Source organism: Tursiops truncatus, chromosome 7 (genome assembly GCF_011762595.2).
Source record: "Tursiops truncatus isolate mTurTru1 chromosome 7, mTurTru1.mat.Y, whole genome shotgun sequence".
In the NCBI taxonomy this organism is placed as follows: Eukaryota; Metazoa; Chordata; class Mammalia; order Artiodactyla; family Delphinidae; genus Tursiops; species Tursiops truncatus.
The window spans coordinates 11,735,840-11,760,448 of NC_047040.1; the positions used below are offsets into that span (position 1 = coordinate 11,735,840).

General features: G+C 45.1%; 1 protein-coding gene across 4 annotated transcripts in view; it reads left to right on the top strand.

Moving 5' to 3' along the window:
- The first annotated feature begins 16,962 nt into the window (after positions 1–16,962).
- IRS1 (insulin receptor substrate 1) overlaps positions 16,963–24,609 on the top strand; it is a 78,447-nt gene continuing 70,800 nt past the window's right edge. For 3 of the 4 annotated variants that reach the window (XM_033859645.2, XM_033859644.2, XM_033859643.2), the window contains exon 1: positions 16,963–21,250. In XM_033859645.2, the coding sequence (XP_033715536.1) occupies positions 17,480–21,229 (3,750 nt within the window). In that variant the 5' untranslated portion in view covers positions 16,963–17,479 and the 3' untranslated portion in view covers positions 21,230–21,250. The remainder of the gene's footprint in view (positions 21,251–24,609) is intronic. The other variant, XM_019923583.3, reaches the window with a different exon arrangement.

Genomic DNA, 24,609 nt, shown 5'->3' on the forward strand with positions numbered 1-24,609 from the left:
TAAGTTAAGAAGTCCATGGGGAAGAAGGTGAAAAGAAGGTCAGCTACTGACATAAAATCAAGCTTTAGATGTGATGACCCTGCGTCAGAGGCTTTGTAGCCTGCGAGTCAGCATAATGTTATTGAATCCACGTCCTAGCTGAAGCCAGACACGGTGACAAAGGTGGCCCCACCTGCCCACGGAGAGATGGGCCGTCAGCATCACCTCACAAACCAGGCACACAGAGCAGTTCTTTTTACAAAGAAAGAACTTAAAGCTATAAATGGCCTCTTTTATTTTCTACTCCCTTCACCCTAAAGGGTTGACCTTTATTTTAATGTCTGAAGAACCCATGAATGCATTATAACTTAGAGAAAGATAAGAATTAGCCTTTGGTAGCCAGAGTCCTGAAAATTATACTTTGAAGAATTCCTGGAAAACTCAGTCTTCCAATTGGTGAGCAACTGGAATAAAAAAAAAAACAAACGAACAAACTTTAGTTTTGCTAGAGACAAATATAGTGACAACTCTTCAAATAACCCTTTTCCTCCATAGAACACACCAAAAGTAGCTTAAACTAGAATTAATGAAGTGGAATAGAAATTGCAATTACTAATTTTTACTTTTGCCTCCTGTTATGTAGGTAGAATTCATGGTCTTTTGAATCAATCGACTTTGATATGCTTCAATTAATACAATATAAAAATTCCCCAAGATTTCTATATTACCTAGAGGATTTAAGCAGTAAAATATTCAATGCATTTTTTTAAATTAATTTTTATTGGAGTATAGTTGCTTTATACTGTTGTGTTAATTTCTACTGTACAGCAAAGTGAATCAGCTATATGTGTACATATATCCCCTCTTTTTTGGATTTCCTTCCCATTTAGGTCACCACAGAGCACTGACTAGAGTTCCCTGAGCTATACAGTAGATTCTCATTAGTTATCTATTTTATACATAGTATCAATAGTGTATATATGTCAATCCCAATCTCCCAATTCATCCCACACCACCCCCCGCTTCCCCCCTTGGTATCCACATGTTTGTTCTCTATGTTTGTGTCTCTATTTCTGCTTTGCAAATAAGATCATCTGTCATTTTTCTAGATCCCACATATATGCGTTAATATACAATATTTGTTTTTCTCTTTCTGACTTACTTCACTCTGTATGACAGTCTCTAGGTCCATCCACGTCTCTACAAATGATCCAACTGTGTTCCTTTTTATGACTGAGTAATATTCCATTGTATATATGTATCACATCTTCTCTATCCTATTCAATGCATTTTTAAAGCTTGGGTGAAATGTATAGTAACTGTATTATCTGATGTGCTGATCCCTATTTTATTTTATTTATTTATTTTTTCCTCAAGCAACTGTGGGCGTGGTTTAATTTTTATATTTTTTAGCATCTTTATTGGAATATGATTGCTTTACAATGGTGTGTTAGTTTCTGCTTTATAACAAAGTGAATCAGCTATACATACACATATATCCCCATGTCTCCTCCCTCTTGCGTCTCCCTCGCACTCTCCCTATCCCACCCCTCTAGGTGGCCACAAAGCACCAAGCTGATCTCCCTGTGCTATGCGGCTGCTTCCCACTAGCTATCTATTTTACATTTGGTAGTGTATATATGCCATGCCACTCTCTCACTTCGTCCCAGCTTACCCTTCCCCCTCCCCATGTCCTCAAGTCCATTCTCTACATCTGTGTCTTTATACCTGTCCTGCCCCTAGGTTCTTCAGAAACATATTTTTCAGATTCCATATATACATGTTAGCATACGGTATTTGTTTTTCTCTTTCTGACTTCACTCTGTATGACAGTTTCTAGGTCCATCCACCTCACTACAAATAATTCATGATCCCTATTTTAGAAACAAATCTCCAAACTAGATGAGAAGAGGGATTCCAAAAGGCAGACTCTAGGGAATTGTTTATGATGAAATATTATTTTAGAACTTAGAAAAATAATTTCAACTATTCTTATTGCAGAACTTAGCTTATATAATTACTGATGGGAAATTTCATGACAGTCAATGTCAGTTACCAACAGAGTTAATGAATAAGGATTAAGAGAAGAAAACTTAAAAAGGTTACGTTTGGAGGCTTCCCTGGTGGCGCAGTGGTTGAGAGTCCGCCTGCCGATGCAGGGGACATGGGTTCATGCCCCGGTCCGGGAAGATCCCACACACCGTGGAGCGGCTGGGCCAGTGAGCCGTGGCCGCTGAGCCTGCACATCTGGAGCCTGTGCTCCGTGGTGGGGGAGGCCACAACAGTGAGATGCCCACATACCGCAAAAAAAAAAAAAGGTTACATTTGGGCAAAGAAAAGAAAAAACTTCAAGCTAGTTATACCTAAAATTGACCAGGAAGCAAGAAGAACTACAATCCTGCAACCTGTGGAAGGAAAACCACATTCACAGAAAGACAGAAAAAATGAAAAGGCAGAGGATTATGTACCAGATGAAGGAAAAAATAAAACCCCAGAAAAACAACTAAATGATGTGGAGGTAGGCGACCTTCCAGAAAAAGAATTCAGAGTAATGATAGCGAAGATGATCCAGGACCTCAGAAAAAGAATGGAGGCAAAGATTGAGAAGATGCAAGAAGTGTTTAACAAAGACCTAGAAGAATTAAAGAACAAACACCTAGAAGAATTAAAAAACAAACAAGCAGAGATGAACAATACAATAACTGAAATGAAAAATGCACTAGAAGGAATCAAAAGCAGAGTAACTGAGGCAGAAGAACGGATAAGTGACCTGGAAGACAGAATGGTGGAATTCACTGCCATGGAACACAATAAAGAAAAAAGAACGTAAAGAAATGAAGACAGCCTGAAAGACCTCTGGGACAACATTAAGTGCAACAATGTTCACATTATAAGGGTCCCAGAAGGCGAAGACAGAGAGGAAGGACCCAAGAAAATATTTGAAGAGATTATAGTCCAAAACTTGCCTAACATGGGAAAGGAAATAGCCACCCAAGTCCAGGAAGCTGAGAGAGTCCCAGGCAGGATAAACCCAAGGAGAAACACGCTGAGACACATAGTAATCAAATTGACAAAAATTAAAGACAAAGAAAAATTATTAGAAGTAACAAGGGAAAAATGACAAATAACATACAAGGGAACTCCCATAAGGTTAACCACTGATTTCTCAGAAGAAATTCTACATGCCAAAAGGGAGAGGCATTATATATTTAATGCGATGAAAGGGAAGAACCTACAACCAAGTTTTTCTACCTAGCAAGGATCTCATTCATATTTAACGGAGAAATCAAAAGCTTTGCAGACAAGCAAAAGCTAAGAGAATTCAGCACCACCAAACCAGCTCTACAACAAATGCTAAAGGAACTTTTCTAAGTGAGAAACACAAGAGAAGAAAAGGACCTACAGAAACAAACCCATAACAATTAAGAAAATGGTAATAGGAACATACATATCAATAATTACCTTAAACATGAGTGGATTAAATGCCCCAGCCAAAAGACACAGGCTTGTTGAATGGACACAAAAACAAGACCCACCTATATGCTGTCTACAGGAGACCCACTTCAGACCTAGGGACACATACAGACTGAAAGTGAGGGGATGGAAAAAGATATTCCATGCAAATGGAAATCAAAAGAAAGCTGGAGTAGCAATACTCATATCACATAAAATTGACTTTAAAATAAAGAACGTTACAAGAGATAAGAAGGACACTACATAATGATCAAGGGATCAATCCAAGAAGAAGATATAACAATTATAAACATATATGCATCCAACATAGGAGCACTTCAATACATAAGGCAAATGCTAACAGCTATAAAAGAGAAAATCGACAGTAACACAATAATAGTGGGGGACTTTAACATCTCGCTTACACCAATGGACAGATCATCCAGACAGAAAATTAATAAGGAAACACAAGCTTTAAATGACACAATAGACCAGATAGATTTAATTGATATTTATAGGACATTCCATCTGAAAACAGCAGATTACACTTTCTTCTCAAATGCACACGGAACAGTCTCCAGGATAGATCACATCTTGGGTCACAAATCAAGCCTCGGTAAATTTAAGAAATTTGAAATCATGTATAATTTCTGACCACAACTCTATGAAATTAGAAATAAATTACCGGGGAAAAAACGTAAAAACCACAAACACATGGAGGCTAAACCATATGTTACTAAATAACCAAGAGATCACTGAAGAAATCAAAGAGGAAATCAAAAAATACCTAGAGACAAATGACAACCAAAAACCCAACGATCCAAAACCTATGGGATGCAGCAAAAGCAGTTCTAAGAGGGAAGTTTATAGCAATAAAATCCTACCTCAAGGAACAAGAAATATCTCAAATAAAAATTCTAACCTTACACCTAAAGGAACCAGAGAAAGAAGAACAAACAAAACCCAAAGTTAGTAGAAGGAGAGAAATCATAAAAATCAGACCATAGATACATGAAATAGAAACAAAACAATAGCAAAGATCAATAAAACTAAAAGCTGGTTCTTCGAGAAGATAAACAAAATTGATAAACCTTTAGCCAGACTCATCACAAAAAAGAGGGAGAGGACTCAAATCAATAAAATTAGAAATGAAAAAGAAGAAGTTACAACAGACACTGCAGAAATACAGTTTTTCTTTTCTTTTCTTTTCTCATCATAAGAGACTACTACAAGCAACTCTATGCCAATAAAATGGACAACCTGGAAGAAATGGACAAATTCTTAGAAAGGTATAACCTTCCAAGCCTGAACCAGGAAGAAATAGAAAACATGAACAGACCAATCACAAGTAATGAAATTGAAACTGTGATTAAAAATCTTCCAACAAACAAAATTCCAGGACCAGATGGCTTCACAGGTGAATTCTACCAAGCATTTATAGAAAAGCTAACACCCATGCTTCTCAAACTCTTCCAAAAAAATTGCAGAGGAAGAAACACCCCAAACTCCTTCTACGAGGCCACCATCACCCTGATACCAAAACCAGACAAAGATACTACAAAAAAAGAAAATTACAGACCAATATTACTAATGAATATAGATGCAAAAATCCTCAACAAAATACTAGCAAATGGAATCCAACAACACATTAAAAGGATCATACACCATGGTCAAGTGGGATTTATGCCAGGGATACAAGGATTCTTCAGTATACACAAATCAATCAATGTGATACACCATATTAACAAACTGAAGAATAAAAACCATATGATCATCTTAGTAGACGCAGAAAAAGCTTTTGACAAAATTCAACACCCATTTATGATAAAAACTCTCCAGAAAGTGGCATAGAAGGAACCTACCTCAACATAATAAAGGCCATGTATGACAAACCCACGGCAAACATCATTCTCAATGGTGAAGAACTGAAAGCATTTCCTCTAAGATCAGGAATAAGACAAGGATGTCCACTCTCACCACTATTATTCAACATTGTTTTGGAAGTCCTAGCCACAGCAATCAGAGAAGGAAAAGAAATAAAAGGAATACAAACTGGAAAAGAAGAAATAAAACTGTCACTGTTTGCAGCTGACATAATACTATAAACAGAAAATCCTAAAAATGCCACCAGAAAACTACTAGAGCTAATCAATGAATTTGGTAAAGTTGCAGGATACAAAAGTAATGCACAGAAATCTCTTGCATTCCTATACACTAACAACAAAAGATCAGAAAGAGAAATTAAGGAAACAATCCCATTCACCATTGCAACAAAAAGAATAAAATACCTAGGAATAAACCTACCTAAGGAGGTAAAAGTCCTGTACTCAGAAAACTATAATAAGACACTAATGAAAGAAATCAAAGATGACACAAACAGATGGAGAGACATACCATGTTCTTGGATTAGAAGAATCCATATTGTGAAAATGACTATACTACCCAAAGCAACCTACAGATGGAATGCAATCCCTATCAAATTACCAGTGGCATTTTTTACAGAGCTAGAACAAAAAATCTTCAAATTTCTATGGAGACACAAAAGACCCCGAATAGCCAAAGCAGTACTGAGGGAAGAAAATAGAGCTGGAGGAATCAGACTCCCTGACTTCAGACTATACTACAAAGCTACAGTATTCAAGACAATGTGGTACTGGCAGAAAAACAGAAATATAGATCAGTGGAACAGGATAGAAAGCCCAGAGATAAACCACGCACCTATGGTCAACTAGTCTATGACAGAAGAGGCAAGAATATACAATGGAGAAAACACAGTCTCTTCAATAAGTGATGCTGGGAAAACTGGACAGCTACATGTAAAAGAATGAAATTAAAACACTCCCTAACACTATACACAAAAATAAGCTGAAAATGGATTAAAGACCTAAATGTAAGACAGGACACTATAAAACTCTTGGAGGAAAACACAGGAAGAACACTCTTTGACATAAATCACAGCAAGATCTTTTTTAGCCTACCTCCTAGAGTAATGGAAATAAAAACAAAACTAAACAACTGGGACCTAATGAAACTTAAAATCTTTTGCACAGCAAAGGAAACCATAAACAAGACAAAAAGTCTGCCCTCAGAATGGGAGAAAATATTTGCAAATGAATCAATGGACAAAGGATTAATCTCCAAAATATATAAACAGCTCATTAAGCTCAATATTTAAAAAACAAACAATCCAATCAAAAAAATGGGCAGAAGACCTAAAGAGACATTTCTCCAAAGAAGACATACAGATGGCCAAGAGGCACATGAAAAGCTGCTCTACATCACTAATTATTAGAGAAATACAAATCAAAACTACAAGGAAGTATCACTTCACACCAGTTAGAATGGGCATCATCAGAAAATGTACAAACAACAAATGCTGTAGAGGGTGTGGAGAAAACGAAACCCTCTTGCACTGTTGGTGGGAATGCAAATTGATACAGCCACTATGGAGAACAGTATGGAGGTTCCCTAAAAAACTATAAATAGAACTACCATATGACCCAGCAATCCCACTACTGGGCATATACCCAGAGAAAACCATAATTCAAAAAGACACATGCACCCCAGTGTTCATTGCAGCACTGTTTACAATAGTCAGGTCATGGAAGCAACCTAAATGCCTATCGACAGACGAATGGATAAAGAAGATGTGGTACATATCTACAATGGAGTATTACCCAGCCATAAAAAGGAATGAAATTGGGTCATTTGTAGAGATGTGGATGGACCTAGAGACTGTCATACAGAGTGAAGTAAGACAGAAAGAGAATAACAAATATCCTATATTAATGCATATATGTGGAATCTAGAAAAATGGTACAGATGAGCCTATTTGCAAGGCAAAAATAGAGACACAGATGTAGAGAAAAAACGTATGGACACCAAGGGGGATAGCTGGGGGTGAGGGCGGGTGGTGTGATGAATTGGGAGATTGGGATTGACATACATACACTAATATGTATAAAATAACTAAGAACCTGCTGTATAAAAAATAAAATACAATTCAAAAAAATAAAACTAAAATTGATCATATGCGTGCACTTCAAAAAAATGGTGTTGGGAGGGGCAAGGACCTCAGTGGGTCCAAAGCAGTCTTTAAAATTCTTGCTGAGTGGCCAGCCTGTAGGTGGATCTGTCTTCTGAGGCAGAGCAGTTTCTGTAGCTAGTCATATTGGCAACCAAATAGGTCAAGGTGCACACGGTGTGACTGCCGGTAACTGCCCACGTCCTGGGGGATGGCAAGGATGGAGGGTGGCTTGTTTGCTGCTTGTGAGGCCTGTGGCCCTGAACTCCTCTCCACTCTCTGTGCAAATTCGTATCGGCCAACTGTGTCACCCTGGTGGACGTAGGGGGACTGGGAACTGGCACAAACATGCTGACTTCTGACTACTATTTCTGTGCATAATATACTCTTTCATTTCTTGAAAATAAAAAAAAGGTGGTCAGATGTCCCACCATCCTCCCAATTGCTCAGGATTAAAATCCCAGTCATGTTTGACTTCTCTCTTACGATTGTCCCAGTCAATGTGTTTTCAAAGCCCATCGTCCCCACCTCTGAATTTTCTCTTACACCTGTTCCTTCCTCCTCATTTCCACCACCACAAACGTAACCCAGACCCTCAGTATCTCATTTGGTCTTTTGAAACGGGCTTCTAACTAGCCTGCCCTGCCCAAGATTTCCATTTTATTCTGTTTTTCAGATCTGCTCATGTTACTTCTCCTGTTTATTATACCAAGTGCTCCTCATTATTTGCCAAATAATTCCAAGCTCTTTGATCTGCATTCAAAGTCATCTGTGTGGGCCCTCAAGGTTAATGTAATAATATTCAATTCTACAGTGGAGCGTTGAGTGCCTGCTATGAATGGTTCTCAAATGAAGAGGACTCCTCAAAGAATTTGTAGTCTCCACTTCTTATAATGGAACCATGATGGTTACCAGGTGCTTAATCCCTTACATACATGATCTCATTTATAGACAGGCTGTGTGTTCCTTTTCTTCCAGTCCACACAGGATGCCTGCTTTTCTTCAAGACTTTCCCACCATTGTTCAGAGAGTCTCATACCTGGAGTGCTTCTTTCAGCCATCTTTATTTAACACATATTTGTCTGGTGATATACTTAACACATATAACTGGTGATACTTAAGAAAAAATAAAGTAAATTAAGGCGAGAGTCAACCTGGCAAACTCTTGCAACTTCTTTAACAATAAGATTTCTGTGACCTCACCACTACATCGTAGGCCCTATTCTGCATGGGGTGAGGGATTGAAGGTGGGAGAGATGAGGAGTGGTGGGACTAATCCCATTCAAGACACGTGGTTAAAGACAACAACAATAATGATGATGACAATATTTATTGAGCACTGATAACACAAGAACGATCTGTTTAAAATCTCACAATGATCCAGTGAGATACTATCATTATTCTCATGTTATTAATACTTGAGACATGAGGTGGGTTAGATAAGTCATCAACATTTACCATGATGGTAAGCAGCAGAGCCCATTGAACCAAGACGATTCAGTTCTAAGGCCTAAATTAGTCACCTTCTATGAATTAATCCACAGGGTGTCAGGGTGCTCTGGGGAAAAGATGGAAGGTGAATTCTGGGTAGATGCCCAGTGAATTTCCATGTCTATTACCTCTCTGCCTCCAACCTTCTCTCTTCTAAATCCATCCTCGAAAACTCCAAGACTGATTTATCCAACATAAAAGGCCAACTTTGTCGTTATCCTGATTAAACAATTTAATGGCTCTCACTGCTGGAGAAACTATTATTATTCATTGCTTGCTGATGAAATTGACAAGGTGATGTGTACCTTAACTGTCAGTTTAAGGAAGCTGCTGTGCCAAATGTAAGCACCTGGTACAGAAGGACAAGTTTGTTTTGGTTTGTTAGCCATTATGAAGAGAATCCTTATTGGATGTCATTGACTGTCTGCAAGGAAATTTAGTTTTTATCCACAGAAATCTGTCCTCGGTGGTATCACAGCGAAGTCAGGAGCAACTCTTGGAGTCAAAAGGGTGGAATGGTTAAAGACAGAAGCTTTGGAGTCAGAGTTGGGAATTATGACATTGACTCTTTGAGCCTTATTTGCAGCAGCCTCAATTGCAATTTGAGGATAACATCTTTCTCAGGGTTGCTGTGAGGACTGAACGAGAAAATACTGGGTTAGCCAGAAAGTTCGTTTGGTTAGTGAATACATTGTTCAGTAAAGTTCTTCGTGAAAATGAAAAATGTCTTTTATTTTTACTTAAAACCGAACGAACTTTTTGGCCAACCCAATATATAAAAGGGTTTAAAACAATGGCTACATAGAAGTTCCTAAGCAAGTGATAACTATTACACATCATTAAAGGTTTCATTGTTCTGTACTTGTTATATATAATTATAGTAGTTTAATTCAAGTAGTAATACAGGAATGTAGTTGAAAAAACAAACAAGCACTATAACAGAATATGGGAAAAAAGAATCCCTTTCGCAGAGAAAACCATTGCTAAGATTTCTTATTTGCCCTTCTAGATTTTTTTCTATGTATTTAAAAATATACTTGTGCTTTTTAAAAAAAACATAAATGATAGCACTTTTAATACAGTTTTGGACTTTGCCTTTTTTTTTCCTGTAAGGATTGTTCCACAGTGACACAAATAAGTTTCCTAAATTATTTTTAATGACCATGCAGGATTTCAACAAGTAAATATGGAATAACTTATTTAATAAGTTCTCTATTGATGGACATGTATGTTGCTTTCAGTCATTTTCTATTACAAAATAAATTTCAATGAATCTTGTATGATGATTTCCATAAAATGTGGAATTACTGGGTCAAATGGCATATGCATTTGAAATTTTTATAGCTCTTGTTCAACTGCCTTCTGAGGAGGCTGAAAGAATTTATATTCCTACTCAGTTGTAGTACAGAGAAGTTATTTAAATCTATTCCTTATAAACCACTCCAATTTTCTTAAGCCAATTTTTTCACTGTCCCAGAAAACCCCAAGTTACACTCCTGCCTCCTTGTCTGTGATCTTGTTTTGCTGCTAGCTTAGGATTACCTTTCTTCGCATTTGTCTATCTAAATCCTACCTATCTGCATTAGTAGGACACACTCAGTTGCAAGTAACAAAACTCAAATGAAACTAGCTTAAGTAAAATTAAAAGTAGAGGGGAGGAAAACTACTGAAAGGATTCTAGGTAGTTCACAGAACTGAAAGATGAGCTGCAAGTTCCATGGGCAGTTCTAGAAACCTAGGACTGGAGCCCTCACACACTCCTCTAATTATCCGTTTCCAACTTCATTTATCTCTGAATGATTTCCATTCTCTTCTATGGTAGACGGGTGGGTCTCATAACTGAAAAAATGTGAAAATTTACATAAAAGGTAGCACATCATAAACTTGAAACTTCAAAAGATGTTTTGCACTGGCAGCTTCTAGCTCTGCCTACTTTTGGTGTCTTCTCATCTGTCATTAGATAGAATTCGATAAAGAAGTTTGGAAAACACTGATGGAATATTTTAATGTTCTGAAAAATAATTCCTCCCAAATATCAGAGAATCAGAATTCCACTGCTATTCTTTAAGTGCAGGTTGTGCAGCAACAATTCCAGGGTCATCTTTTCTCCCACCTGCATGACTAGAATATTTCGGAAGTGCCCCTTTCTCACGCTCTCCGTGGTCCTGAACCACCCGTTGGTGGTCCTGAAGAGTGCTCCCTTTTAGAGTCAGCTGAAATGAGATAGGAGGGGAATTAGGGAGTAGAGAAATTGAAGAAGCTGTTAGGGAGAAAGAAAATATTTTTGTTTTGTCAATTGTGTTACTATCAAAGAAACCACAATTAACCTTGGCCAAACTGAAAGACAGTAAGCAAATTTGTGGGAAGTATTGTCATCTATGCAAATGTCCACATGCATAATAAGGAAGGTCACCTAGGGGAGCAGGCAGATCACCACTGAAAACACTAACACAAATATTTGAGAGGGAATAACTCTTCACACCTGTCAGAAAAATTTGACACTTGTGATTGAAACGAGAGAAACCTCAATGCAGTAATGTCTCAGTTAACTTGACTGACAAACCCCCATCCTCATCAAAGAATGCAAAAGAAAATGAAAATATAATAAAGAAATCAAGAAAATTTTTAAAAAGTAAAAGCAAGTCTCTTAGATAAGTGTCAGTTATTAGGGACTAATCTAAAAAAGTCACCAATCAGTAAAATTTCTGGAATGGAAAAATTAAATAGTGGCATAGAGTTTTCACCTTCTCCCTGTCCTTCAACCTCATCCATCTGTTTATTTCATGCTTTATTTAACCAAAACCAACAACTGTTTTGAAATTGTCTTTTGAAAGTATTAGTGTCTTTCTGAAATCTTGTTCCCACGGTATTTAATTAATTTTCCTGTGTGCCTAAACCAGTGATTCTTAAATTTTAGCGTAAATAACATTCTCTTGTAATACTTCTTAGAATGCATTTGGTGGGGGGGTCCAGCGTTCTCTGAGAGATCCTGGTTCAGTAGGATTTGGATATAGCCAGAACTCTGCATTTTTCATCACACTTTGGAAAACACTAACACAAATGTTTGAGAGAGAATAACTCTTCACACTTGTCAAAAAATTTAATACTTGTGATTGAAAAGCGAGAAACCTCAATGCCATAATGTCTCAGTTAAGTAGAGTTTTTATTGCTGTAGTTCTTGGTATGTGTACAATCCTAAAATGTAAGTATGCCCCTTGCCTTTCACAGCACCGTATTACTGTGCCTTTAAAGTAATCATCAGTCACCTACAACTGTGCTACTGAAAGGGTGGTGCCCACACCCACCCACCCAGCAGAATCAGCGTCCCCTGGAGCGTGATAAAAACGCAGGCCTCAGCCTGCCCTAGACCTTCTAAATCAGAACCTGCATTTTAACAAGATCCTTAGGTTTGAGATGCATTGATCTAGCAGACCCTCCAGCTAAATGTGACTTTTCAGCTCACTATTTTAATTTCACTACTTCACATTTTCAATCCAAAAGGATGAAAGAGTTTAATTACAAGAGAAAATACGGTTATTAAGTAGAGAGACATCTGGAGGGTCCCAAATTGTGTCTGTGATTGATGACTTTTAAATCAGAATGCAGTTGGTTTTTATGGTATCTGAGATCACAGTGCTCTGAGATCCCAGTACCTTGTAATTGTATTCATCTCTCATCTTCACTGTAAGCTTCCTGTGGGCAGGATAATGTCTGAGATATTTATATCTTCAGTGGCTAGCCTAATGTCTAACCCAAGGAGGTGCTCCAAAATGCCTGGCTGGGAAAAAATTGCCAGTTGCTTACGAGTTATATCCACTCTTCAAGTTCAAGCTTAAGGCTCCTTTCCTCCGGAAGATTTCTTTGGTTATTTCACCTACCATCCACCTACTCTAAGTAAATACCACTTATTTGACATTTAACACACACATGACTTTAGTTATCAATTATCTTTATTTTCTCTCTTATTACCCTACAAAAGGTGTAAGAAGCTGCTTCTTTTTATACTTTTCATACTGCCTTGCAGAGTAGCCATTCAAATATTGCTTACTCTTGAGAGCTCTCTTAAAATTTTAAAAAACCACTAAAGTGAGAAAATCTACAAGTTTTGATTTTCCTTCAAGCATCATTCTAAATTGTCAAAATTAATTCTAGAGTTGAAAATATTTAAACAGCTCCTCCAGTTTTGACCTATTTAACTTAAGTAAAACATGTACTTTGATAAAAAATACTTTCTAATTTTCAAATGGTTGGTTGTCCCTTCAGCCAACTCAATTCTCATTTCTGTTATTTATGCCAGTAACTTATACTTCTCTATGTTGAGCATATATAAAATGTTTAATTTATAACAGATTAATTCATAACTAAAATAAATTTATAGCTAGAGATCACTTTAGGGAAATTATGTAATAATTTATAAAGTTTGTATGATGTCCCTGAGAGTGTCACACACAGACGGATATTTCCATTTTAAAGCTAATTGTAGACATATTGCCCCATAGTGCACCCATGGCATGTAAAGTTTTAACTCCTGGAATCATCACTGCATTTGTCAACATCAACATAGCTGTCCCAGTGTTTTGATGTATTATTATTTCAGCTCTTGTAGTTTTAAAACGCACTTTAGCCTGTTACGTAAATCATCTCTAACTGTCCTATAGATGGCAGCGTTGAGCAATATATTTGGTAAGATTGCTTTTTTGGTTTCTGTGAATTTTCAGTTGGGAGTGAATTTTTCATACAGCATATTTCATTACAGTACACCTCAAGACTAATTTAGCATACGGTGGCAAGGTAATACGTGTACCTGCTCCAAGTTACTTCAGTTAGTTTCCACAAAAGCGTCTCTTTCTATTCTGTATATGAACCAGATTTCCAGAGTTATCTCAACCCATTAATAAAATAGTAGAGAAAATATGAAATTACTGTAGTATAATTATAATTAAATATTCACCACCTTTAACGTTGGTAGTAAAACATCAGCAAGTAGGAAGAAAGGACAAGAACATCCAATGATCAGTGATTATCTACCACGTGAAATCCATCGGTTTGGAACAAAATGTCACAGCAATATGGCTTATTTCATGATTTCCAATGAATATATTAGCCACTGAAGTGTTTTTAATGCAGAAATCCTTTCCCGCTGAGATTTTTTTTAAAGCTTTTATAATAACAGTTTTATATGATCACAATTCTAACCTTTCTGTGAAGATTATTCTAGAATAGTTGCAAATTAAGCTGATCTTCCAGACGACTCTTTCTTCTAGAAAAGAGTATTTTGTTTTCCATCTAGGTGTATTTCTTTTATTTAGCTTATTTTTGGAGGGGGATCATTTCAAAAGTAAATGGATTGGGATTGTTTTTCCTACAAAATTTGAAATATTCTCCACCCCCGCCCCGCGCTAAACATCCAACCTCTAAAAAGCCCCTTGGCCTTAGATTACATTGTTACTAGTAAACAACACTTCTACCTTTTTTTTTTCCTCCAAGGGTAAAACCCCACAATTACTTTACTACTAACTTCAGACTTCCCTGCTTCACATCTCCCTCCTCTGCTCCCCGTGAAGCACGCTATTCCCCCAGAATCCCGGTCACTGTTATTGCCGCCTTGTTACCAGATTATATCTGCTATTTATAGCTTTGCTGTAGTGGGCACGTGTGCCCACATCACCAAGCTGTCAGAAGTGGAGAAGGGCGGGCTTTCAATTCAATAGCGAGTACACAAATTATAGATTAACCAGGTTGAGATGAGGCTGCACGATGGCACGGAATAAGAAGGTGAGGGAAGAAATGAGAAGCTCCCAGGCTTCGGTGGGGAGTAGCCGCCTTGCAGATACCGGCTCCCCCAATTCACGTATCACACGCTGCTGAATGGCGTCTTTGGTTGTTCTTCTTTTTTAACTACGCTTTGCAACCTACCTTGGTACCCTCACCCTCTCTCCCCACCTCCCTCCTGCAATGCAAGGCTTGAAAGACAGGCAGCCCCACCAATCAGCAGGCTTCCCCAAGAAACTCCCCCCGCCCTTCAGCCCGGTATTAGCCCTTCAGCCCGGTATTAGGCCCAGGCGCGCTCCTCTGCTTCCCAGCGGGTCCCGTCACTGAGCATGCCCGGCGCCTCCACTGCTGCGTTTCCCGGCGAGCGTCTTGCAGTGCTTGAGAGCTGGCGACCCCAAAACGGGCCAGCAATGGGGTGGGAAAATAAGATAGCGTTAAAAAGAGTGACAAGTGTCATTTTATTAAGGGTACTTAATGCCACCTGGACCAGCAGGGGACAAACTGCTTGTTTACAGGTCAGTTTAACAAACAAACAAAAACTTTGGGGAGCATTTGCTTGTGGTGACACTGAGACAGCAAGCTAACAGTGTAAGCGCCTCTGCAAGTAGACCCAAGTTGCTGACCTGTTCTACTCATGAAGTGGAGCCTTTTCCTGTACAGTTGAGCTGGCACCATCCTGTTTTCTCCCGATTATCCTTGTGGTCAAGGGTAAAAATTGTATGGGGTGGTTCAGAAGCTGTGTGTGAAACAAACACTTCAGCCAATATTTACACAGTAGAGTTCTGGCCTTATGAACCCTCTGTAGGTCCCTAACATCTTTTTAAAGTCACAAATAGATTTCAGAATATGATAAGGGCCGGGAGTCTCATTTTCTCCCCAAGCCTTCATCCCAAGGTGTGAATCCCCGCCCTCTCTCTAGGATGGGGCGGGGTGGGGGGGGGGAGAAGCAGTGATATTGACATTTTCTCCCTCACTTCCTCAGCAGCTAACCCCACCGCGCCAGACATACGACGTTTCCCAGGGATCCCTCTTCTTGTTTTGGAGTGACCATAACCCCCCCAATCACTGCCCTTGGGCGTCCCTCTGCTTTTTCGTGGTACTTCATTGCAGCAAATGCGGGGATTCCAAGGTGGAAGGCTGGCCCAGAAGTCCTTTAGAAAACCTCACACGAAATACAGATCTCACCATGGCCTATCACCCTGAAACTGAAATCCAGCCTTTATATTTCCAGGGAGAAAAAGCCTTGACTAGAAACCTCCTTCCGGAGGGGTTGATCTTACCTGTTAGGTAAGATCCAGCCCAGCTCTCGCGCCCCCTCCTCCCCGGGCCCTCCTACGCTGGGCTCTGAAGCCGCAGTGCCCCCCCGTCGCCCCCCACCCTCGCTCCTGCGTCTTCCTGAGTTCGCCCCCCCCCCCCCGCGTTTTCCCAGACTCCCCTCGTGCTTTCTGGTAGCCACCCAAACACCCCCGCCCGCGCTCGCGGCGGGGATTCCTGCGGGCCGGGGGCGCCCTGGGTGGCGCGCGAGGAGGAAGGCTCTGCGCCAGGGCGGGCGGCCGCGTAGGGGCGCTGCCCGAGCGCTGCGCAGAGGCCGGGCGCGGGCGCTGCTGCGGCACGGCCGCGGGGCGGAGAGGGGCGGGCGCGGGGCGGGCTCGGCCGGGAATGTAGAGACCCGGGCGGGAGCCTCCCGGCGGCGGCGGCGGCGGCGGCCAGGCTGCGGAGCGCAGAGGCTCCGTCACGTGTTTTTCTCCTCCGAGTGAGACGGCGGCGCGGTCGGAGGGGGCCGGCGCGCAGAGCCAGACGCCGCCGCTTGTTTTGGTTGGGGCTCTCGGCAACTCTCCGAGGAGGAGGGAGGAGGGGAGAAGTAACTGCAGCGGCAGCGCCTCCCGGGGAAGAGACGTCTTCCCCGACTCCTTCCCCAACCTCCCCCCGTTTCGTCTCCCGCCCTAGTCCTCCCCCCTCTCCTCCCCTGCCGACTGGAGCGAGGGGCAGGGATGAGCCTGTCCCTCTGGCGCGTCCCCAGCTCCCCAGGCTGCCTAGTAGCGTTTCGCGTGGAAAAGCCACTTTCTCCGCCTGCCGAGATGGGCCCGAACGGGGGCTGCAGAGGACGCGTCCGCGGGCGGCGGCAGCAGCAGCAGCAACGGCCGCAGCGCCGCGGTCTCTGCGATTGAGCTGGTATTTGGGCGGCTGGTGGCGGCGGGGACGGTTGGGGGGGGTGGGAGGAGGCGGAGGAAGAGGCGAAGGAGGAGGAGGAGGGAGAACCCCGTGCAACGTTGGGACTTGGCAGCTCGCCTCCCCCTGCCCAAGGATATTTAATTTGCCTCGGGAATCGTTACTTCCAGAGGGGAACTCAAGAGGGAAGGCGCGCGCGTCTGGAGGGGCAACGCCAGGACCCCCGACCGCCGCCTGCCTGAGCCGGACTCTGGCCCCGGCGGCGAGAGATGCTTCTTCCCGGCCGCGGCGGCTGAGAGGAGACTTGGCTCTCGGGGTATCCGGGCTGCACTCGCGCCGGACGCGCAACCTCCCCGCAGGGCATGAAACGCCAGTAAACTCCGGTCGGGGCTATCGCCTTGGCGCAGCTGCTGCGTCCTCCTCTACTGCCCCTCCCCGGCGCGGAGGGCGGCGTGGATTTCGGAGTCAGGGTTTCTGCCGCCTCCAGCCCTGTTTGCATGTGCGGGGCCGCGGCGAGGAGCCTCCGCCCCCCGCCCGGTTGTTTTTCGGCGCCTCCCTCCGCGCGGTGGCGGCGGCGGCGGCGGCGGCAGCATGGCGAGCCCTCCCGAGACCGACGGCTTCTCCGACGTGCGCAAGGTGGGCTACCTGCGCAAGCCCAAGAGCATGCACAAGCGATTCTTCGTGCTGCGGGCGGCCAGCGAGGCTGGGGGCCCGGCGCGCCTCGAGTACTACGAGAACGAGAAGAAGTGGCGGCACAAGTCGAGCGCCCCCAAACGCTCGATCCCCCTCGAGAGCTGCTTCAACATCAACAAGCGGGCCGACTCCAAGAACAAGCACCTGGTGGCCCTCTATACCCGGGACGAGCACTTTGCCATCGCGGCGGACAGCGAGGCCGAGCAGGACAGCTGGTACCAGGCCCTCCTGCAGCTGCACAACCGTGCCAAGGGCCACCACGACGGGGCCGCGGCTCCCGGGGCGGGAGGCGGCGGGGGCAGCTGCAGTGGCAGCTCCGGCCTTGGCGAGGCTGGGGAGGACTTGAGCTACGGGGACGTGCCCCCAGGACCCGCCTTCAAGGAAGTCTGGCAGGTGATCCTGAAACCCAAGGGCCTGGGTCAGACAAAGAACCTGATTGGTATCTACCGCCTCTGCCTGACCAGCAAGACCATCAGCTTCGTGAAGCTGAACTCGGAGGCTGCCGCGGTGGTGCTACAGCTGATGAACATCAGGCGCTGTGGCCACTCAGAGAACTTCTTCTTCATCGAAGTGGGCCGTTCCGCAGTGACGGGACCCGGGGAGTTCTGGATGCAGGTGGATGACTCTGTGGTGGCCCAGAACATGCACGAGACGATCCTGGAAGCTATGCGGGCCATGAGCGATGAGTTCCGCCCTCGAAGCAAGAGCCAGTCCTCCTCCAACTGCTCCAACCCCATCAGTGTCCCCCTGCGCAGGCATCACCTCAACAACCCTCCACCCAGCCAGGTGGGGCTGACCCGCCGCTCGCGCACAGAGAGCATCACTGCCACCTCCCCGGCCAGCTTGGTGGGCGGGAAGCAGGGCTCCTTCCGGGTCCGCGCCTCTAGTGATGGCGAAGGCACCATGTCTCGCCCTGCCTCTGTGGACGGCAGTCCTGTGAGTCCCAGCACCAACAGGACCCATGCCCACCGGCATCGCGGCAGTTCCCGGCTGCACCCGCCTCTCAACCACAGCCGCTCCATCCCCATGCCTTCTTCTCGCTGCTCGCCTTCCGCCACCAGCCCGGTCAGCCTATCGTCCAGTAGCACCAGTGGCCACGGCTCCACCTCGGACTGTCTCTTCCCACGGCGGTCTAGTGCTTCCGTGTCCGGTTCCCCCAGTGATGGCGGTTTCATCTCCTCTGATGAGTATGGCTCCAGTCCCTGCGACTTCCGAAGTTCCTTCCGCAGTGTCACCCCGGATTCCCTGGGCCACACCCCGCCGGCCCGCGGTGAGGAGGAGCTGAGCAACTACATCTGCATGGGAGGCAAGGGGGCCTCCACCCTCACGGCCCCCAATGGTCACTACATTTTGCCTCGGAGTGGCAACGGTCCCCGCTACATCCCGGCAGCCGGCTTGGGCACGAGCCCAGCCCTGACAGGGGATGAAGCAGCCAGTGCTGCAGATCTGGACAATCGGTTCCGGAAGCGGACTCACTCTGCTGGCACGTCACCTACCATTTCCCACCAGAAGACCCCATCCCAGTCCTCTGTGGCCTCCATTGAGGAATATACCGAGATGATGCCTGCCTACCCACCAGGAGGTGGCAGTGGAGGCCGAGTGCCCAGCTACCGGCACTCCGCCTTCGTGCCCACCCACTCCTACCCAGAGGAGGGTCTGGAAATGCACCCCTTGGAGCGGCGTGTGGGCCACCACCGCCCAGACACCTCCAACCTCCACACCGATGATGGCTACATGCCCATGTCCCCAGGGGTGGCCCCAGTGCCCGGGAGCCGAAAGGGCAGTGGGGACTACATGCCCATGAGCCCCAAGAGCGTGTCTGCCCCTCAGCAGATCATCAACCCCATCAGACGCCATCCCCAGAGAGTGGACCCCAATGGCTACATGATGATGTCCCCAAGCGGCAGCTGCTCTCCTGACATTGGAGGCGGGCCCAGCAGCGGCGGCAGCAGCGGTGCCGCCCCTTCTGGGAGCAGCTATGGCAAGCTCTGGACGAATGGGGTAGGGGGCCACCACTCTCACGCCCTGCCACACCCCAAACTCCCTGTGGAGAGCAGTAGCGGCAAGCTGTTGTCTTGTACGGGTGACTACATGAACATGTCGCCAGTGGGGGACTCCAACACCAGCAGCCTTTCCGACTGCTACTATGGCCCTGAGGACCCCCAGCACAAGACAGTCCTCTCCTACTACTCATTGCCAAGGTCCTTTAAGCACACCCAGCGCCCCGGGGAGCTGGAGGAGGGCGCCCGGCACCAGCACCTCCGCCTTTCCTCCAGCTCGGGTCGACTTCTCTATGCTGGGGCGGCGGAAGATTCCTCCTCGTCCACCAGCAGCGACAGCCTGGGCGGGGGATACTGCGCGGCTAGGCCCGAGCCCGGCCTCCCGCATCTCCACCACCAGGTCCTGCAGCCCCATCTGCCTCGAAAGGTGGACACAGCTGCCCAGACCAACAGCCGCCTGGCCCGGCCCACGAGGCTGTCCCTGGGGGATCCCAAGGCCAGCACCTTACCCCGGGCCCGAGAGCAGCCGCAGCCGCAGCCCCAGCCGCAGCCGCCGCCGCCCCTGCTGCCCCCTCCGGAGCCCAAGAGCCCAGGGGAATATGTGAATATTGAATTTGGGAGCGATCAGCCGGGCTACTTATCAGGCCCGGGGGCTTCCCACAGCTCGCCTTCTGTCCGGTGTCCATCCCAGCTCCAGCCGGCTCCCAGAGAGGAGGAGACGGGCGCGGAAGAGTACATGAACATGGACCTGGGACCGGGCCGGAGGGCCGCCTGGCGGGAGAGCGCTGGGGTCCAGCCGGGCAGCATGGGCCCGGCACACCCTGGAGCTGCTAGCGTGTGCAGGCCCACCCGGGCAGTGCCCAGCAGCCGGGGTGACTACATGACCATGCAGATGGGCTGTCCCCGGCAGAGCTACGTGGACACCTCGCCAGTCGCCCCCATCAGCTATGCGGACATGCGGACCGGCGGCGGCGGCCTCGTGGAGGAGGCCAGCCTGCCTGGGGCCGCCGCGGCCACGCCCTCCTCATCCTCGAAGGCCTCTGCTTCCCCCGCCGCGCCTCAAGGAGCAGAGGAGCTGGCGGCCCGCTCTTCCCTGCTGGGAGGCCCGCAGGGACCCGGGGGCTCGAGTGCCTTCACGCGGGTGAACCTCAGTCCCAACCGCAACCAGAGTGCCAAAGTGATCCGTGCCGACCCGCAAGGGTGCAGGAGGCGGCACAGCTCCGAGACCTTCTCCTCGACGCCCAGTGCCACCCGGGCAGGCAACACGGTGCCCTTCGGAGGGGGGGCTGCAGCCGGGGGCGGCGGTGGTGGCAGCAGCAGCACGGAGGACGTGAAACGCCACAGCTCTGCTTCCTTTGAGAACGTGTGGCTGCGGCCTGGGGAGCTCGGGGGAGCCCCCAAGGAGCTGGCCCAAGTGTGCGGGGCCGCCGGGGGTTTGGAGAATGGGCTTAACTACATAGACCTGGATTTGGTCAAGGACTTCAACCAGAGCCCTCAAGAGCGCCCCGCTCAGCCGCAGCCTTCTCCTCCCCCGCCCCCTCATCAGCCTCTGGGACGCAGCGAGAGCGGCTCCACCAGCCGCTCCAGCGAGGATTTAAGCGCCTATGCCAGCATCAGTTTCCAGAAGCCGCCAGAGGACCTCCAGTAGCTCAACTGGACATCACAGCAGGTGCGTTTCATGGTGACAAAAGTCAGAAGACAAAATTGCTTTTAACCTTGCGCTCGAATTCTGTTCCCCTGCCCCCGCGCCTTCTTCACTCTCCTCCCCACGGTTTCTCTAGGGAGTGCACTCCTAGGAGGGAGGGGTCAGGGCACAGGAGATGACACCTGGCTGATGGCCCGATAAATCTGTAGAAGCAGCCACAGGAGGGCTTCTTCCTTTGAGGTTCCCAAGTGAAGTACTTTGGTATTTCCAAGACATATATCCTACCATACCAGTTCTGAGGTTTGTGAAGTTCATGGATAAGAACCTTGATCTCTTTATCGAACTTTTCTTTTGACTATACAATTAGGTCAGTCTCTGGAAGGGACAGTTCTATAAAAATATTTATTAATACAGGGTCTAAGCCCTTCATGTAAAGGTAATTTCTCAGAGCTCTTAAGGGTGATTTTATCAAGTTGCTCTGTGTACTTTGGTTGTGTGATTTCACAATAACAAGGCAACATAAATAGCAGTGGGAAGCATCAATTTGTATTCCTGTTGCCCTAAAAAGATTCAGAAGTAAGAGCTTGCTTAGGCTTACATATTTAAAGAAATACCCGTCTGTGACTCTCTTTAGAACATAATTATTGGCGACATTTTTTTTTGTTCCTTCCTGCATGAAGATTTATGAAATATTACTCACACCGACCCACAACCTCACAGGCACGGCTGCTTTTATACAGTGAAGTCTGCGTGCGTCTGGGACCCATTACTGAGTTAAGAGTTACGAAAATTCATCTCAGCTTGTGTGCCTTACAATTGTCTTTCCTTGCAAAGGCCCGCACAGAGACACCACACAGGTCATATTGGGGCTACTGTACATCTTCTGTAAAATTACTTAACATTTTTACATTGAAAAGAAGGAATATTAAGTCAGGGAAATGGAAGAGTCTGGTTTTCATCTGCACTGAATGTAAGGGCTAACCCTTGTACTCTTCGTTTGTAGGATATTTATTGTTTGCCTTTTAAGTTCAAGAGTAGATGCCTCAGTAAATGTTGAAAGTTGGCTTCAGGTGGTCTGTGGCTAAGGCTGTATTGAAAACGAGAAACATTTGTAATAGGAAATTAGCCTGCCCTTGGTTCTGTTGAGACTGTTTTCTGGTGGTCATGATTGTGGGAGGAGGAGAGGAGTATAGTTTGCAAATAATGAGATGAGTTGGCAATGTAGAAATTTCCAGCATTTGCAAACACTTTATTCTGACAAACTGATTATCTTGTGATAGTCTTTTTATATATGCTTCACCGAATGAGCTTTTAAAAGCATTTTTTCTTCTTAATGTGTGTCCATTCATAAGAAATTCATGTGTGTATTGGGTTCCTAGTGATAGGTATTTTTTTATTATGTGGTCACAGTCTCCTTGATTCTAACAGTTTCTAATATTTGACTCATATCATTTTCTGTTTTGTAGAACAAGGTACAGGTATACAGACATTCAAACTAAGATTTTAGGTGATATGATATATTACACAAAGTATTTATTTGATTAGTATTCAAGATTTATTTTCATGATTCGTTCTCTAGAAGAGAGATTTAATTGTTTACCTCAACAGTAAAAATTTTGGTTATTTCAAATGATGTTTTTGGAAATGTGAATCTCTACCACTTTAACTGTTTGTGTTGCAAAGTGTTTCATTTATAAAGGAATGAGAATTTGAAGGGAAAAAAACCCAGCAGAACTAAGATTTTGCTTTTAAAGGAGATGAAAGATGAGGCTAACAAACAATAAGTTTTCCTCACCTGTTTTCTTAATTTGAACAGGTTTTTTTTTTTAAGAGAGTAGAATAAATAATATTTTGTTCTGAAGGAAATTGATGACCAAATAAAGTTTTTGTTTTTCAAAAGGGCTTTAAAAGAAAATCCTCCTCATATGGAGGATACACTAAAAACGAACCAACCAAAACAAAACAATCTTCTATTCTTAGCTTTCTGAGGGAAAATATAATATTCTGGAACAACCATATAAGCATATCCTTAATAATCCTGGAGTAGCAATAGACCATGCTTTGATAGCACCATGCAATAAAAATTCTAAAATATGTATTTGTAAGATGTAAATGGAGAGAGATGAGTGTGTGTGTGTGTGTGTTTTAAGTGAGGTACCAAATGCTACTTGGCACATTTACATCCTGAATTTTGCTTGTCTGCCTTTGCCCTGTTGAGTTTAAAGATGTGATGAGATAGGCAACTATCATCTGAAACAAAAAGAAATCAAACCTGTCTGTGGCAAACCACTTTGCCTGGGAATGAGTGTGTTAGTTTGTGAAAACCTTGTTTTCCTAACTTCCTCAGCAATTGCTATCTTTGCCTATCTTTCCTGTTTCTCAAGTAAAACCTGAAATAGGAAAGGAATGAGGGGCTCAGAGATGTGTGCTCTTTCTCCTAACCTCTCATTTTAAACAGCTCTTCTTGTTGAATATTTTTCACTGGAACATTTCTGAGGTATTTAGTGCAGGTGCCCAGGACTGCTGGTTGCCCTTGATTCACCTTCTGTCTGACCACCTTTTCTGTTTCTTTTCTCTCTCTTGGCCATCCGTGTCTCCTCTGGGTTCTGACCTGCTGGATTGTTTTATCCCCCTCTCCTATGCTCCTTGTTTCCCACCTCTTATTTCATGTTCCTGCCATTGTGGTTTTTTTTCTTTTTGGCTCCATTTCATAATTTCGCAGTACTTGTGGCCTACTCTCCGCAGAGAGTACATTGAGAGCCCAAAAGGGAGGGCAGAAAGGGCATAGCAGCCCATCTACCTTCAACCAGCATTCACCGCAATTTGTGTGTTAGTTTTGTAACTGCAGCGGGGCAGATAGAGCAGGCTTTGGCAAAGACACAGACTCCAGCCATTGCTTTAAGGTTCCTTTTTTTTTTTTTTGGTCATTTTGTTACGTGCCCTTGAAAAACAAAATGGGCCATTTTTCTTCCTTTCACTGCATTTCCTAGTTGTGATTTCCAGGATGCCTACCTCCACGGCTACCTCCCATCTCTCCTTCCCTCTCCCTCCCTCCTGTCCCCTCGCTGTGTGGCCTTTTTGTCTGGCGCACACCCTCTGGGCTCTGGCACTTTCCCGTTTCCTCGGTCACCTCTGCTTCCTGCATTCCTCCCTATTTATTTGGGGCTTGGCTCCCCCTGCCTCCTGCAAGCCCCTTTGGCCTGGGGTCGGGAGATCTGCAGCGAGGCTGAGGCCACCCTAAGAAGACTCCAGCCCCGCCCTCCTCCGGTCGCCTGGGGGCGCGGGGGCGGCCGGGTCCCTTCCCCGGCGCGTGGTGTGAGGTGGTGGTGGCTGACGGCGGTGGCGAGCGAGCCGCTGCCCCTGCAGAGCAGTAGAGTCTGGCC